This window comes from Hemiscyllium ocellatum, chromosome 29, assembly GCF_020745735.1.
Source record: "Hemiscyllium ocellatum isolate sHemOce1 chromosome 29, sHemOce1.pat.X.cur, whole genome shotgun sequence".
NCBI classification, from domain to species: Eukaryota; Metazoa; Chordata; class Chondrichthyes; order Orectolobiformes; family Hemiscylliidae; genus Hemiscyllium; species Hemiscyllium ocellatum.
This window is the reverse complement of record NC_083429.1, coordinates 34330646-34346442: the sequence shown is the minus strand read 5'-3', so window position 1 is coordinate 34346442 and position 15797 is coordinate 34330646. Positions and strand designations below refer to the sequence as shown.

The 15797-nt window shown below is 43.6% G+C and overlaps 1 protein-coding gene across 1 annotated transcript in view; it reads left to right on the top strand.

The window, feature by feature from the left end:
- Nucleotides 1-15797, top strand: part of igsf9bb (immunoglobulin superfamily, member 9Bb) — a 669303-nt gene that overhangs the window by 583461 nt on the left and 70045 nt on the right. The window contains exon 12 of the mRNA XM_060846739.1: nt 13169-13280. Within this exon, the coding sequence (XP_060702722.1) occupies nt 13169-13280 (112 nt within the window). The remainder of the gene's footprint in view (nt 1-13168; nt 13281-15797) is intronic.

The following is a 15797-nucleotide window of genomic DNA, read 5'->3' as shown; positions in this document are numbered from 1 at the left end:
GTGACCCTGTCTGCTTTTTCAAATGGATGTAAACCACCTCAAATGCTATTTCAAAAATGATCAGGGCAGCTATCTTGTTGGCTGCACTTCAAAATTTCTTAATGGATTAAAAGCACTTCAGGTTGTGATTAGCAGTACATAAATCAGTCTTTCTTTTCTTTAGTAAGTATTTAAGGCCTCTCAAAATCAACATTTTACAAGTTGTTTTTAAAGTTGTACTGTTCATAAGTGCTCTCCCCTCTAAAGCTTCCATTGTTCATACCCAATAATGGAAATAATACTTAGTTTCTCTGTAATTCAATCAGAAGCCTTGTTTGTCCTTTATAACTTTGCTATCAGGACCACAGACGAAATCACCCCCTATCCCATCAGTAGTGTTGACTGATGGCACTATTAAATCAATATGTTTACAAAGGAAAAATTTAATTTTGCAAGAAGGTAAGTCCTGATTCAATGTAGAGACAGCCTTCAATATCTTTGAATTAGAAGCCCTGATGTGTGTCAGTCACAGTAGATTAAATGTCCTTCACATTCTCCTTGATCGGCTGGTAAGCAGACAGTCTGAGTATAAATCCCTGTTGGTTTCGTCATCTCTGTGGAAGACATATTTGTGTTTACATATGTTTTCTTTCAAATTGCTGTCCTTTTTGCTACCTTTCAACTTTTAATTATCATAGTCCTGTTAGCATTGGTATGTTAAGGCATGATTAACTCTCTCTTCCCTTCTAAATGTATGATGCTTGCTGGAGAAGTGGCCAGTTAATTTTTACCCATCTAATCACATAAACTTTCAGAATCAGACCAATGTGGATTTTAGGAGAAGAGTGACTTCCATTGCAAATGCTTTCAGTTTAATTTCACACTTGACTGAATGTTGCCGCCACACTTCCTCTCATTTGTCAAGGTTATATTCTCTTACCATTTCTTCACTTGGCTACTGGAATTTAGATAAGGGTTTCTGCCTATCATGAATTATATTTTCCTTTTGTTATTCTGTTCCCATGGAGTTAAAAATGCACAGTGATGTAGCAATGTGAAATATTAAGACTTATCTTGCACATTGACGAGTGCAATTAATGAATAAATATGCTAAGCTGTAGTCTTCTTCTTGAGTTTACAGTCAGCAGGGTTTTGTATTTAAAGAAATCACACCACCAATGATAACAAAATCTCTCCAAACGAGAGTGTGTACTCAAGACCAGGGGATCACACAAAATGTTTTTGACTAGAAAACTGTGGCTGCAAACATGTTCAAAGCTCAGCCACAATGACCATTTATTCTTTATTTCTGTTTGGTTTTGATGTTGAAAGTTCTCAGCAAATCAGTACAGCATCAGACATGAAGAAAGTTATTTAAGGTCATTACCTGTTTGTTAGTTGAGATTTTTATTGAGTGTCCTTACTGGTGAATTGCTATTTTTGCAGTAATACTTTGTGGCTTGTTTCAAGATCTTTTATGAATGACAGGAAGAATTGGTTTGACAGCTATCAGAAGTCATGATTGTCTCTACCTACTTGATTACCTATTCTTCTCCAACTTTGGTCAGATTTTTACACAGTTTAGTTCTGCAACTTCAGTAGCATTTTCAACGGTAGAATATATCCAATAAATATTACACTATACAGTCTTTGTGTTTTCATGTTATCCACAATGCCGCAAAAAACTTTTTTCTCACCATATTCAAGGCAAATCATTGATAGTAACTCACTCAACATCCTTCCATCCACTTCAACAGTTTCCTCATTTCCCCTTCCCCCACCTCACCCTAGTTCCAAACTTCCAGCTCAGCTTATGTCTCATGTAGCACATTAAAATCATCCCCCACATCTCCCAATTATGTGACAAATCCCATGCTTCAATGTAACTCTGGCCCAAGTTTCATGTTGTATCCTGTTAATATTCTAAGTCCCAACTCATAACTTCTTTCCTGCACAAGCTTCTAATCTAATGCAAATTTACATTAGATTAGAAGATTTAATAGTCTTCCATTTTAATTTCATAAGTTAATTTTGCCAATATGGACAATAATTGCCAGCCCAGACAATAATTCCCTCACATAGTGTAAAACAAAATCAGTTAGATTCATGCTGGATTTATACTTCAGGCGTACGGTATCTGAGACATCCATAAAACCTCAACTGATTAATGTTGAATGATAAATCACTCCAACCCTAATGACAATGCTGTGTTGAGAAAGAACTTGGTTCAGTACTTCTGCAAATGTGGAAATATTGTAAGATTCACTATGCAAACAATGCTTCCGCAAGTGCTATTAATAGTACCATGCTAAATCGTGAGAAAGAGTAGATCACAGTTATCACCATTACTAAATGTAAATCCTCAGGGAATGAAATATTCCAGTGCAGTGCTACAGTCACAAAGACTTTGGGCTACACAGAATGGCTGTGGCTGGACAGCTGGTGACAACCCTATCACAGTCATTTCTGGGAACCCGTGTGTTCTAAATCACAGTTAGACAGTCCACTGCCTGTTAGCAGAGTTCCCAGTACCTTCATCACACATTGATTGGCAGTGCCTGGAGACAGGGCAATCAAAATCTGGGGTAAAAACAATGACTGCAGATGCTGGAAACCAGGTTCTGGATTAGTGGTGCTGGAAGAGCACAGCAGTTCAGACAGCATCCAAGGTGCAGCAAAATCGACGTTCTGGGCAAAAGCCCTTCATCAGGAATAAAGGCAGTGAACCTTAAGCATGGAGAGATAAGCTAGAGGAGGGTGGGGGGGGGGGGGGGGGGGAGCGGTGGGGAGAAAGTAGCATAGAGTACAATTGGTGAGTGGGGGAGGGGATGAAGGTGATAGGTCAGGGAGGAGAGGGTGGAATGGATAGGTGGAAAAGGAGACAGGCAGGTAGGGCAAGTCCGGACAAGTCATGGGGACAGTACTGAGCTGGAAGTTTGGAACTAGGGTGAGGTGGGGGAAGGGGAAATGAGGAAACTGTTGAAGTCCACATTGATGCCCTGGGGTTGAAGTGTTCCAAGGCAGAAGATGAGGCGTTCTTCCTCCAGGCGTCTGGTGGTGTTCTCAGCAGAGTGGGAGGGGGAGTTAAAATGTTGGGCCACAGGGCAGTGTGGTTGATTGATGCGGGTGTCCCGGAGATGTTCCCGAAAGCGCTCTGCTAGGAGGTGCCCAGTCTCCCCAATGTAGAGGAGACCGCATCGGGATATTAGTGATGTTAGTGGATGTGCAGGTAAAACTTTGATGGATGTGGAAGACTCCTTTAGGGCCTTGGATAGAGGTGACGGAGGAGGTGTGGGCACAGGTTTTACAGTTTTACAGTTCCTGCGGTGGCTGGGGAAAGTGCCAGGATGGGAGGGTGGGTTGTAGGGGGGCGTGGACCTGACCAGGTAGTCATGGAGGGAACGGTCTTTGCGGAAGGCAGAAAGGGGTGGGGAGGGAAATATATCCCTGATGGTGGGGTCTTTTTAGAGGTGGCCGAAATGTCGGCGGATGATTTAGTTTATGTGAAGGTTTGTAGGGTGGAAGGTGAGCACCAGGGGTGTTCTGTCCTTGTTACGGATGGAGGGGTGGGGTCTGAGTGCGGAGGTGCGGGATGTGGACAAGATGCGTTGGAGGGCATCTTTGACCACGTGGGAAGGGAAATTGCGGTCTCTAAAGAAGGAGGCCGTCTGGTGTATTCTGTGGTGGAACTGGTCCTCCTGGGTGCAGATACGGCAGAGGCGGAGGAATTGGGAACTCGGGATGGCATTTTTGCAAGAAATAGGGTGGGAAGAGGTGTAATCCAGGTAGCTGTGGGAGTCGGTGGGTTTGTAAAAAATGTCAGTGTCAAGTTGGTCGTCATTAATGGAGATGGAGAGGTCCAGGAAGGGGAGGGAGGTGTCAGAAATGGTCCAGATAAATTTAAGGTCAAGGTGGAATGTGTTGGTGAAGTTGATGAATTGCTCAACCTCTTCACGGGAGCACGAGGTGGCGCCAATGCAGTCATCAATGTAGCGGAGGAAGAGGTGGGGAGTGGTGCCGGTGTAATTACAGAAGGTCAACTGTTCTACATAGCCAACAAAGAGACAGGCATAGCTGGGGCCCATACATGTGCCCATGACTACCACTTTGGTCTGGAGGAAGTGGGAGGATTCAAAGAAGAAATTGTTAAGGGTGAGGATCACTTCGGCCAAACGAATGAGAGTGTCGGTGGAAGGGTACTGTTGGGGACGTCTGGAGAGGAAAAAACGGAGGGCTTGGAGGCCCTGGTCATGGCGGAGGGAGATATAGAGGGATTGGATATCCATGGTGAAGATGAGGCGTTGGGGGCTGGGGAAACAAAAGTCTTGGAGGAGGTGGAGGGCATGGGTTGTGTCTCGAACGTATGTGAGGAGTTCCTGGACTAGCGGGGATAGGACAGTGTCGAGGTAGGTAGAGATGAGTTCAGTGGGGAAGGAGCATGCTGAGACAATGGGTCGGCCAGGGTGGTCAGGCTTGTGGATCTTGGGAAGGGTAGGTAGAACCGGGCAATGCAGGGTTCCCGGACTATAAGGTTGGAAGCTGTGGGTGGGAGATCTCCTGAGATGATGAGGTTCTGTATGGTCTGGGAGATGATGGTTTGGTGATGGGGGGGTGGGGTCATGGTCGAGGGGGCAGTAGGAAGAGGTGTCCTCTAGTTGGCGTTTGGCTTCAGCGGTGTAGAGGTCAGTGCGCCAGACTACCACTGCGCCCCCTTTATCCGCTGGCTTGATGGTGAGGTTGGGATGGTGAGCAGAGGGATTGGAGGGCTGCACGTTGTGAGGGTGAGAAGTTGGAATGGGGTAGGGGGGTAGACAGGTTGAGGCAGTTAATGTCCCGGCGGCAGTTGGAAATGAAGAGGTCGAGGGCTGGTAATAGGCCAGCACAGGGTGTCCAGGTGGATGCATATGTTGGAGGTGGGCGAAGGGGTCCTCGGAAGGTGGGCAGGAATCCTGATTGTGAAAGTAAGCTTGGAGGCGGAGGCAGCGGAAGAATTGTTCGACGTCACGGCATGTATTAAATTCATTGATGCATGGACGGAGGGGGATGAAGGTAAGTCCTTTGCTGAGGACTGATCGTTCATCCTCAGTGAGGGGGAGGTCTGGGGGGATGGTGAAAACTCGGCAAGTTTGGGAGCTGGGATCTGGTGTGGGTGTGGAGCTGGGAGTGGGTCGGAAACCTGTAACTGGAGTGGGTGTGATGGTGGGGACAATGGGCGTGGAGTCATGAGCAGGGGTTGCGTTCCCCTCGGGGTTCTGGGGGGGTGGGGATAGTGACAGTGGGGTCTGGGGGGGGGGCGTGTCAGCAGAATGCAGGTGAGTGGCGCTGGTGGGGGTGGAAGTGGTGACAGACACGGCAGTAGTGGTGGCAGAAGTCACTGAGCGTATGGCATCAGCGATGATGTGAGGGACGGAAGTGATGTCATATGTGATGCATGAGGAATTGTGAGAGGCGGAAGTGGTTGTGGGAGTGGCCATGATGAGGGCGGAAGTGACATCATCAATCAGCGTGGGGGTGGTAGCTGCATCAGCCGCACGGCTAATGGCGTCTGAGTCATTTCTGAGGCCAGGGGAATCTGCAGGAATGTTTGAGAAGTGCTGGTTATGGAGGTGGGTAGATATAAGTTTGTTGTACTTACAGTTTTTGATGTTTGAGATGGAATTGAAATACTGTTTGTTGAGAGTATGGATTCTCCTGAGGATGTAGTACAGAGTGGGTCCTTTGCAATTCTGAGAGAGTGTGGCCCTCAGCTGAGGCAGGGATGACTGTAGAGAGGTTGGGTGCCGGCGCATTGCTGTAAGCGTAGAGCAGAGGATCTTGAAGGAGAACCGTTGCTGGTGTTTTTGAATCTGTAGTCTGTACTGTTTGTCCTGTTCGGGTCCGAACTCTGCTGGTTTAAAGGTGGACTGGAGTCCGTGTGGGATGAGTTGGTTACAGAGACAGGCACTGAGGAAGCAAATGTGGCTGTGGTAGCGAGTTTGTTTCACGACATGGTTGAAGAGCTTCAGGGCAGAGGAAATGACCTGGGAGTTGCAGTGGGAGAGGGACTCCCTGAGATTCTTGTAGAGAGAGGATGAAAACTTCTTCAAGGCAGGCATCCTTGCAAGAGAATTCGCAGTAGGGTTAAAATCAACGAGGTAAAAACAATGACTGCAGGTGCTGGAAACCTCTTCCAGCACCACTAATCCAGAATCAAAAGCTTTGGACTCTTCAGACTCAGTAGCACCACCTTGAGCAGTGGCCATGGCTGGAACTGCAAGATATCGGGAAAACAATACATCGCTGGAATTCAAAAAAATGGTGCACGTTTTCACAGATAGTCAGGCAAGGTAATTTTGAAGGATAGGGATCTGTAGGCCTTCCTGCAGTGTCCTTCCTTTAGTCACAGGGTGTCTAAGCAAGAAGAGATTCTACATCCAGGCCACAGACAGGTGTACCAGGGTATACTTAGATGGGTTGTCCACGTGGTATAGCTTCCCCCAACTCCCACTGCTGGTGGAAAACCAGTGGCTGCAGGATGAAGTCCTTAGGTGGCCTTAATTGGCCAATAGGAAACAGAAGGTCAAACTCATCGAAGGGAAGTCAATATAGTAACAAGTTCTGTATCTCATGCCTTTACTCAGTTCAGTGGCCCCCCCCCCCCCCCCCAACCCTCCAACCCCTTTCCATCATTTCCCAAGTCGCTATTCCCTGATTAGTGATACATAACAGAGAGGGAGGGAGGAAGTATAAGATGCACCATCTCGGCTGGTAGTCCTCCAGCTGTCATGGCTTCAGGAGCCACAGACAGGAAAGGGAGGAACATGTGAAACATTGGTAAACAAAGAGAAAGGAAAAGTTCATTTAAAATTATCCTGCTAAAGAAAGTGCTTTGCAATCATTTTTTGGATATTATAGTGGCTATTCTCCACTTGGTGCATTCCATTTTATTTAATTTCATCCATTAAGACAGAGTTGAGAAGAAACCTTTATTTCAGAGGTTGAGAGATTTTGAAATTCTCTTCCTCAAAGGGAGTGGAGGGTTGACTTTGGATATATTCAAGGCAGAGTTGGATAGGCTCTTCATAAGTAAGAGGGTGATGAAACGGTTATCAAGATAGGCAAGAATGTGTAGTAACCAGATCAGCCATGATCTTTTTGAATTTTCTTATTCAACAGACTGTTTAGCTTTCTGTTCTTCTTAATGGATGTTTGTACACATTCTCTAAACCCTTACAAAATACATCCCAGTTTCTAATAACCATTTGTAGAATCCCTTCAGTGCAGAAGCAGATCATTCAGCCCAACAAGTCCACACCGACCCCCTGAAGAACATCCCACTCAAGCTCAGCCACCCCCCCAACCTATCTCTGGATTTCCATGACTAATCTACCTAGCCTGCATTTCTTTGGACGGTGGGAGGAAACTGACACAGGCACAGGGAGAACATACAGACTCCACCCAGACAGTCTACCCAAGGCTAGGATTGAACCTGGATCCCTGGAACTATGAGGCAGCAGTGGTAACCACTGAACCATCAGGCTGCCCTAGGTTTGAATTGGTGCTTGAAGTGGTTGTATATTGGAGTATCATGTAGCTGTATGGACATATGATGCTTGGATGCAGCTGCTAATGAATACACATCCTGATCACAAATTGGTCTAAAATCACAAACCCACACACCCATCTGCATTGCCTTGAAGGCAACTTCATTGCTTAATTGGTATTGTCAGTAGAACTATGTTCCTAATGTTCAAACAATTGAAATAATTGATTTTCTTTCAAATCAAAGTCTAACAATTCTGCTATTGTATCTTAGTTTATAAATGAATAGGCTGAATTTATAAACTATTCCCATGTTGAGTCCAACAACTTCTCCCAAGCTCTGTGTAATGTGAGAACGAATAGGATTATGAACCTTTGAAATAGATATAGGAAGAATAACTAGATAAAAATTATGGGGGCAGAAAAGTAGGGACTCAGAATCAGAGGAGGTCACTAAAATATCTGTCAATTAGGTTTTGAAAAGGTTCTTGAAAATGTGGAGGACATTTTAAGGCAAAGATTCTGTCATTCATGATGCAGTGAAGGAAACATTTGCTGAACAAAACATCCGATTTGGAGGTCCAATGGGTGTCAGAAAGCACAAAACACTGGAAAGGGTTGAATGATACTTGGAGAGGAGGCTGTGAATGCGTTTGAGTATGAAGATGCTAGAGTCCACGCATTGGGTGACCTACATTAAATATTGCGTAAATCTTCATGAGTCAGAGTGGTGTTTGTTGAGCCACATTGTGTAATGTTCCCTAGAACTGCTGGTTCCCTTTCAACTGTGCTCAGTGAGAAGATGCAGAACTTTAGTAACAGTTCTTTTCAATAATTATAATGGCTTGCAAACGCATTGGGTAGCATCACTGCTTCTGAGCAAGTCCCACTCCAAGACTCAATGGCCAAGGAACTTGCATTCACAGCATTACCAAATAGGTTGCTTGTCAATCTGTAAATCCTTCTGTCACACCTAAGATAGGCAATAAGAAGGGGATGGACTCCTCATCAAGCCATATTGCAGATCCCAGCCCCAAATAGATGGAGAAGGTTAGTGACTGACAGAGCTGTAAAACCACCTGCTAAACCCAAAACCCACAATGATTAGTATCAATGTGGTCAACCAATGTTGCAGTGACCCCCAGCAACACTGGAAAAGCCAAAGGTCAGAGGTAACAGGCTCATTCTGTGATGCGCACAGCTCCTGCATAAATGCTACCACATCAACAAATTGGTTGGGTTTGTTGACTGAGATACTGCAGGACATGAGAAATACCGAGAACTCCCCAAGTATGGAATTTTAGAGGTCAATCTTGAATCCACAGTGCTTCTTAGTAAGTCATTAAGAATGAGTGCTTGTCTGCTCGATTTGACCATTGCTTGTCTTTGGTTAATTACTGATGTGAGTTTGTTGAGAATCGTTTTGAATACCATCTGGCCTGTGTGTATTTCAAACACACACTAATGTGAGGACATGTTTTAATGAGTGAACACAAACAAAAATTAAATGACAAAGTCACACCAATCGAGATTGATTCACCAATCTAAGTATAGCTTTGTGCTGGTGGAGGGAATAATAATGGACAAAGAAATACTCCATGGTGGGACAGGTCAGGCTCATTACATCAAAGGTGACATTTGTCATGTGGATTTAATGGAAAAGCACCCCCACACAATCCAGTTGCTAAGGCGCATTGCTGTGTTATGTTTGCAGGTTCTAATCACTGCCACTCACAAGTCTTGCCCCTGTACTCTATTCATTTGTTTCAGTGCTTACATTTTTAATAAAAATAGCACACTACATGCATCTAGTTTGAACATCACAAGCTATGATTGCAGTCTTACACTGGCACTATTATTTGAAATGTACACAGCCTAAGAGAATAGAGAACAGAACTAATTTGAATCCCAGGTCTAAGTCCATTGCGGTTAGACGTCCAAAATATTCCCAAGCGTCATTGTACCATTATGGAAAGTTACAAGACAGAGTTATGTCCCCAAAGACATTAAATGCTAGACAGACATCTCAGGCTGTTCTCAAACAGGTGCACATTACAGGTGGAGAAAATGGTTCACTTTCAACTGATTGTATGTGATGCAATGGGAGTTTTGAGATAACATTGATCAGGGTGGGATATAAAGGAGAGGGAATTCTATTTTCTAACTATTATATGGCATCCTCAAGGAATAGTTCTCATGAAGTCAATAGGGCTAAAATTGGAAGGAACAAATGACAGGCAGTTTTAGTTGCTTTGTGACCCCTTCTACGTTCAATTCCCACTATCTTTAAAAAGAATTGAATTGGGTTTATTATCATGTGTATTAACATCTCCAACAATTGACAATGGTTTCATAGTCACCATTAGACTCTTAATTCCAGATTTTCTTTTTTTTTAAATTAAATTCAGATACCACTATCTGCCATGGCAGGATTCTGGGTCCCAGAACATTACTTGGATGTCTGAATTTACAGTTCAACAATAATACCGTGATGCCATTGCCTTTCCTATAACTCACCACCATCAGTTTTTTCTCAATTGAGATAGCAGGACTATGGCAACACTCTTACATGCCCTTCTAGAATAATCTGGATGCAGTTGCTGGTTTTTCTTGCAATTTGCCATTTCTCTGTATGCTACTTTCTGGAGGAAGTGATGGTGTAGTGATAATGTTGCTGGGCTAATACTCCAGAGGCATCTGAGACAACTCTCTATCAAACAGGAGAGGTGACATTTCAGACAGAAGCCCTTCATCAGGAATGTGGGGTGGGGGAAAAGGGGGTTGAGAGATAAATAAGCAGGGGAGTGGGGCTGGGGGAAGGTAGCTAGGAAAGTGATAGGAAAATGCAGGTGGGGGTTGATAGTGATTGGTTGGAGGGGAGGGTGGAGTGGTTAGGTGGGAAGGAAGACTGACAGTTAGGACAGTTCAAGAGGGCAGTGCCAAGTTGGATCTGAGATGAGGTTGGGGGAGGGGAGATTAGGAAACTAGTCAAGTTGATGTTGATGGTGCGTGGTTGAAGGGTCCCAAGGCAGAAGATGAGTTGTTCTTCCTCCAGTCATCAGGTGGTTTTGATTTGATGGTGGAGGAGGCCCAGGACTTACACGTTCTTGGCGGAATGGGAGGGAGAGTCAAAGTGGTCGGCTGTGGACAGCAGCAATTCAAGTATGTGGTTTCCTAACACCTTCTCAAGGGCAATTGGAGAGAGGCAATAAATGCTGGCACTGTCAGTGACGCCCAAATCCTATAAATGAATAAAAATAAAAGGTTTTGAATCATAGCAGAATTATACATGATATCTTGATCAATATTTAGTCCTTCATAGATATCACTAAAATAGATTATCTGATCATTATATAATGAAGAGTCATCTAGCCACAAAACATTAGCTGCTCTCTCTGTATGGATGCTGTCTGACCCACTGCTGTATCTGCAGTAATTTGTTCCTCTATTATCTAATCATTTATGTATTTCCAGTTGTGAAAGCTTGTTATGCATAAATTGGCTGCCACATTTCTGATTTTAAAAGCCCTTCATTGACTGTAAAATACTTTGGGACATCTTGTAGTCACATAAGAAACCAAGGTCTTTAACTGCCATCTTTTGTATGAATTGAAATCCAATTAAGTGAGCCCAAGATTAGAGAAAGACCATGAGGTCCAAAATGCCCATCCATATTTTTGTATCATTTTCAATGAGTTCTCCTCTCCATCCAGTGACTATTTGTCTTCTAAACACAAATGACTTGGGCTGGATATTCCAAGGAGTGGCAATCACACACTTTTTTTCATGAAATGTGAGAGCTCCCCATTTCTGACAGGAGATTCCAGTCAGGTCTCCTTCAGAAACGTGGAACCATACTTCAATTCTGACAGTTCTGGGGAACCCCTTTTCACAGCAGTCCTTATTCTGAAATTTTGAAGTCCTGAATCACAGACACCCACTTTAACAGGCAGTACATGAGAAAAGTGTAAGGTTAGGATGTCATGAAGGTGGGGTGGAGGCATTGTAATGTGCTAGTTGGGTAGGATGCCAGGTAAGTAAGGAACCAGCTAGGGAGGGCACCAGGATGGTGTGATGTAGGTGTTGGTGACCTGTCTGGGTAAATACCAGGAAGGTAGGAAGCCTGCAAGGTAACAGGCCAGGTCGGCAAGTAGGTAGGGTTCCAGCTGTGTTAGGATAGGATACTTGGTAGGTAGGATGCCAACTGATGTCAGTCACCAGCTGGGTAAGGGATAGAGTACCAGGTGAGTGGGATGCAAAGAGTTCAAGTAAGTTATGCAATAATGTGGTCGGTGGAAGAAGTCATGTCCAAAACAGGTGGGGATTTGGAGGGTGGGTGTCAGTTCAGGAGTGAGACTAGGTCTCGGGGGTGGGTGACTGTGGAGGTAGGTCATGTCCAGAGCGTGGAAATGAGCACTGGGTCCTGGACGACATTCAGACTGATTGGATCCAAAGTACGGCAGGAAAAAGGGGAGAGGGTTATCTAGAGTGGGAGAAAGGGGCATCAGAGTAGTGGGAGTGAGTCTGGAGTAGATGAGGGGGTTTTGTTTCTGGGGGTGAAGGATGTGGGGTTAGGTCCAGAAGAGGGGAAGGGAGGTTGGCTCCAAAGCTGGTCATCTCTGGAGCGGGACAAAAGGGTTTGGCTTGAGGAGCAGGTGGTAGGCTCGTCGGGTCTGGAGTGAATGAAGGGGAGCCAGATCCTGGATGTCTGTCATAGTCTGGACATAGGCTTTAATCCTAGAATCATAGAATCCCTATAGTGTGGCAGCAGGCTATTTGACCTATAAAGTCCACACTAACTCTATGGGGAGCATCCTAAACAGACCCACCACATCCCCATATCTCTGCATTTCCCATGGCTAATCCATCTACCCTGCATATCCCTAGACACTATGGGCATGTTACCATGATCAATTCACCTAACCTGCACATCTTTGGACTGTGAGAGGAAACCGTAGCACCCGGAGGAAATCCTCGCAGACACAGAGAGAATGTTCAAACACCAGTTAGTTAGCCAAGGCAGAGTCCCTGGTGCTGTGAGGTAGTGATATTAGCCACTGAGCCACCATCAGAAAATCCAAATCTTTATCACATAGGCTTGCTCCAGTACGTTATTCCAAAAGTTATTTATTCTTAGTGCAAAGATTCTTCTGAACTTCCCTTTTAATTCTTAACCTTCTGCTTTATTTCCTTTGAATGAAATGTATCCTTCATTTCTCAATTAGAGGTCTTGAAAAGAGTGAGCTCTGTACTGGAATCATGTATTATTCATGTTTTTTTAGATTACTTACAGTGTGGAAACAGGCCCTTCGGCCCAACCAGTCCACACCGACCCGCTGAAGCGCAACCCACCCATACCCCTACATATACCCCTTACCTAACACTATGGGCAATTTAGCATGGCCAATTCACCTGACCCGCACATCTTTGGACTGTGGGAGGAAACCGGAGCACCCGGAGGAAACCCACGCAGACACGGGGAGAATGTGCAAACTCCACACAGTCAGTTGCCTGAGGTGGGAATTGAACCCAGGTCCCTGGCGCTGTGAGGCAGCAGTGCTAACCACTGTGCCACCGTGCCACCCTTAATTTACGCCAATGGATTTTGCAGACAAGATTCTATAACTATGTAACAACTAAGCTGTCATTTTTTTTCTCCTTTTTGCAGGCACAAGTCCACATGCTCCAACCAATATTAGAGTCACAGCCACGATGACCTCTGCTAATGCCTCCTGGGACCCAGGTTATGATGGTGGATATGAGCAGACATTCACAGTCTGGTATGGCCCTGTGTGAGTCATCCTAGCATGCTTTGCTTCCGCTCGTTCCTTCTCAATTCTTTGCTTAAATGAATGTTTTGTATGCATTAGGCTTCCTATAATGATTTGCTCTGCTGTTATCGCTTGGCAGTTGTTTGGCTGCAGGCTGTTGCTTTAGAGCAACCAGGCTGTGCTGGCTCAATAGTTTTTTGGGCTGACTAACTGTCTTGACATTTCATTTGTTCTTTATCATTCCTTTCTGGTTGAGCTGTCCTGCTATGCTCATAGTAGAGTAGACCTTTTTAAAACTTATTACAATGAAACTATCCACACTCATTGTGACTGGAAAACAGTCAACAGCTTATATCCCCATTGCATAGGCTAGATTCAAACCTTGATCTTGGAGATAAAAAGGACAGTGCATTGCCACTTAATTATTATTACCACCTGTTTCATGCACAATTGATCCTTGCTATGCCATTACAAAAGATCGAGACGCCCTGTGACAAACATAGGGCCACTCCATTGTTGCAAGTTTTTTTCTAACAATAATATCTTGCAATGTACCATGAGTCAGTGGACAGATGTATGAGCAACATAAAGAAGATGCCAGTCATGAGAAGAGATTGTCTGAGCTGAAGCTCACATTACTCACATTATAATCATATGTCCACAGTGCTATTGAATGTAAGTGCGAAAGAAAATATTCCCTCCATCTAAATTCCTGATTTGTTAGTTCCTGTACAAGAAAACAACTGACATAGGGTCTTTGTTTTAAAAAGCGTCCATGCTGATCAGGGTAAATTACATTTATGTAGCCTGACACGGTGTATACTCAACCCAGACTGAGCATGTTGCAGTCTGTTAGAAATAAAAGCTTGCTGAATGTCTGGATGACATGAATTCTAAATATTCCATGAGATCCAAAATGTTTGATATTTAACAAAAGATGGGAATCCAGTTTTTGCTTTGTATGGTCCCAGTTAGAATGAGCAACAAACAATTCACCTCATACTGAAGACAGCACTTTCTATTCTGTCTTTGTCTTTGTAAAAGAGCTTTGATAACAAGATATGTTGTGCTCAGCAACAAAGGACTGTGAATGTCAGTAAGCCACCAATAGAGAAGCTTAAAGGTATCAGAAAACAATCAGTTGAAGCATCCAGATTTTAAGCAATGGAAAATAGTGGAAATACTAAGCAGGTCAGGTAGCAACTGTGGAAAAATGGGAGATTGGGTTAACATTTCAGGGATGAACTGCTGATTTTAACTTTGTCCTGTTTTAAATTAGCACTGTGTTTCACACATATACAGTAACAATGTCAAAGAATCTGCAAGGAGTACTGAGGAGGTCATTTTGTTGGTTACTACTGGTGGATATCAACATCTATGTATTGTTCAAAGTATTAAAACATATTAAGTAATGAACACAGAGTAGAAAGTATTCACCATCTCCTTTCAGAAAGAACTTTCAGGATCAAACGTTTTCCTAAAACAAATTATCAATATTCTGGGGCAGCTTGTTAGTCTTTTCATATCTGTCAATTTTTAATGCTCATCAACTAATTTAGCAAATACAATTAACTTTTTAGACAGCACAGCCAATGAAGTGGTACTTTTCTTCCTCTTTTGGCTATCACATGTACAGCACACCCACTGCCTATAGTTTCAGCTACTAATGTGAATCTAATAGTTTGTAAAACCGCAACATGAGTAATAAAGAAAGTGGGTTAATTCCATGGAGAAAGTTCAAGTGAAGTAATGGGACCATTGTTCAGACAATGTAAGGATAATTCTGCACTCCATTCATCATGCATCTTGCCAGACTTGAGGTCAGTGATGGCTAACATTTCAGTTTCATAATTATCCTGTTCTGCTTAACATAAAGCACGTAGCTATGCATACCTTAAATTGCTATATTTAACATTGCCCCAAAACAGTTACTTCAGTGTAAGCTTGAGATTTCTTAGGATAATAATAATTGGATATCACACTGATCACTTTAACATATTAATGATCAAGATTTACGTAAAGTTCACTTGACCTCCATTTTAAACCTGTCTTTTTCATTTTACCTATTTTCTGAGTGCTGTACAACTTTTTGCACTGAAGGCAAGTTAAAAATGCAACTTCCTTTAGCTGGCCAGGACTTTTTTAGGGGGATGATGGGGTCTGGTGGGAGCATACCCCAATTACAACATGGGCATAGTCTTCCAATCTAACCCAGATCATTGGGGTGAACATCTCCTGTCAGCTATGATGTTTAAATTGAAGAGGATTTGGTTTTTTTCAACATTGTATTGCATGGGCAGCAAATGATAATGATTTGGGATGTGCTGCATACAATGTTGGTGAAAACCAATTTAACAGTAACTTAAAAAGGGAATTGGGTAAATGCTTGAAGTGGAAACATTTGCAAGATTACAGGGAAAAAGCAGGGAAAATGAAATTAATTGCAAAACTAGTTCCAAGAACTAGCACAGAAATGGTGGGCTGAAGCCCTTCATTCAATACTACAGTATGCTCTGATTTTACAAA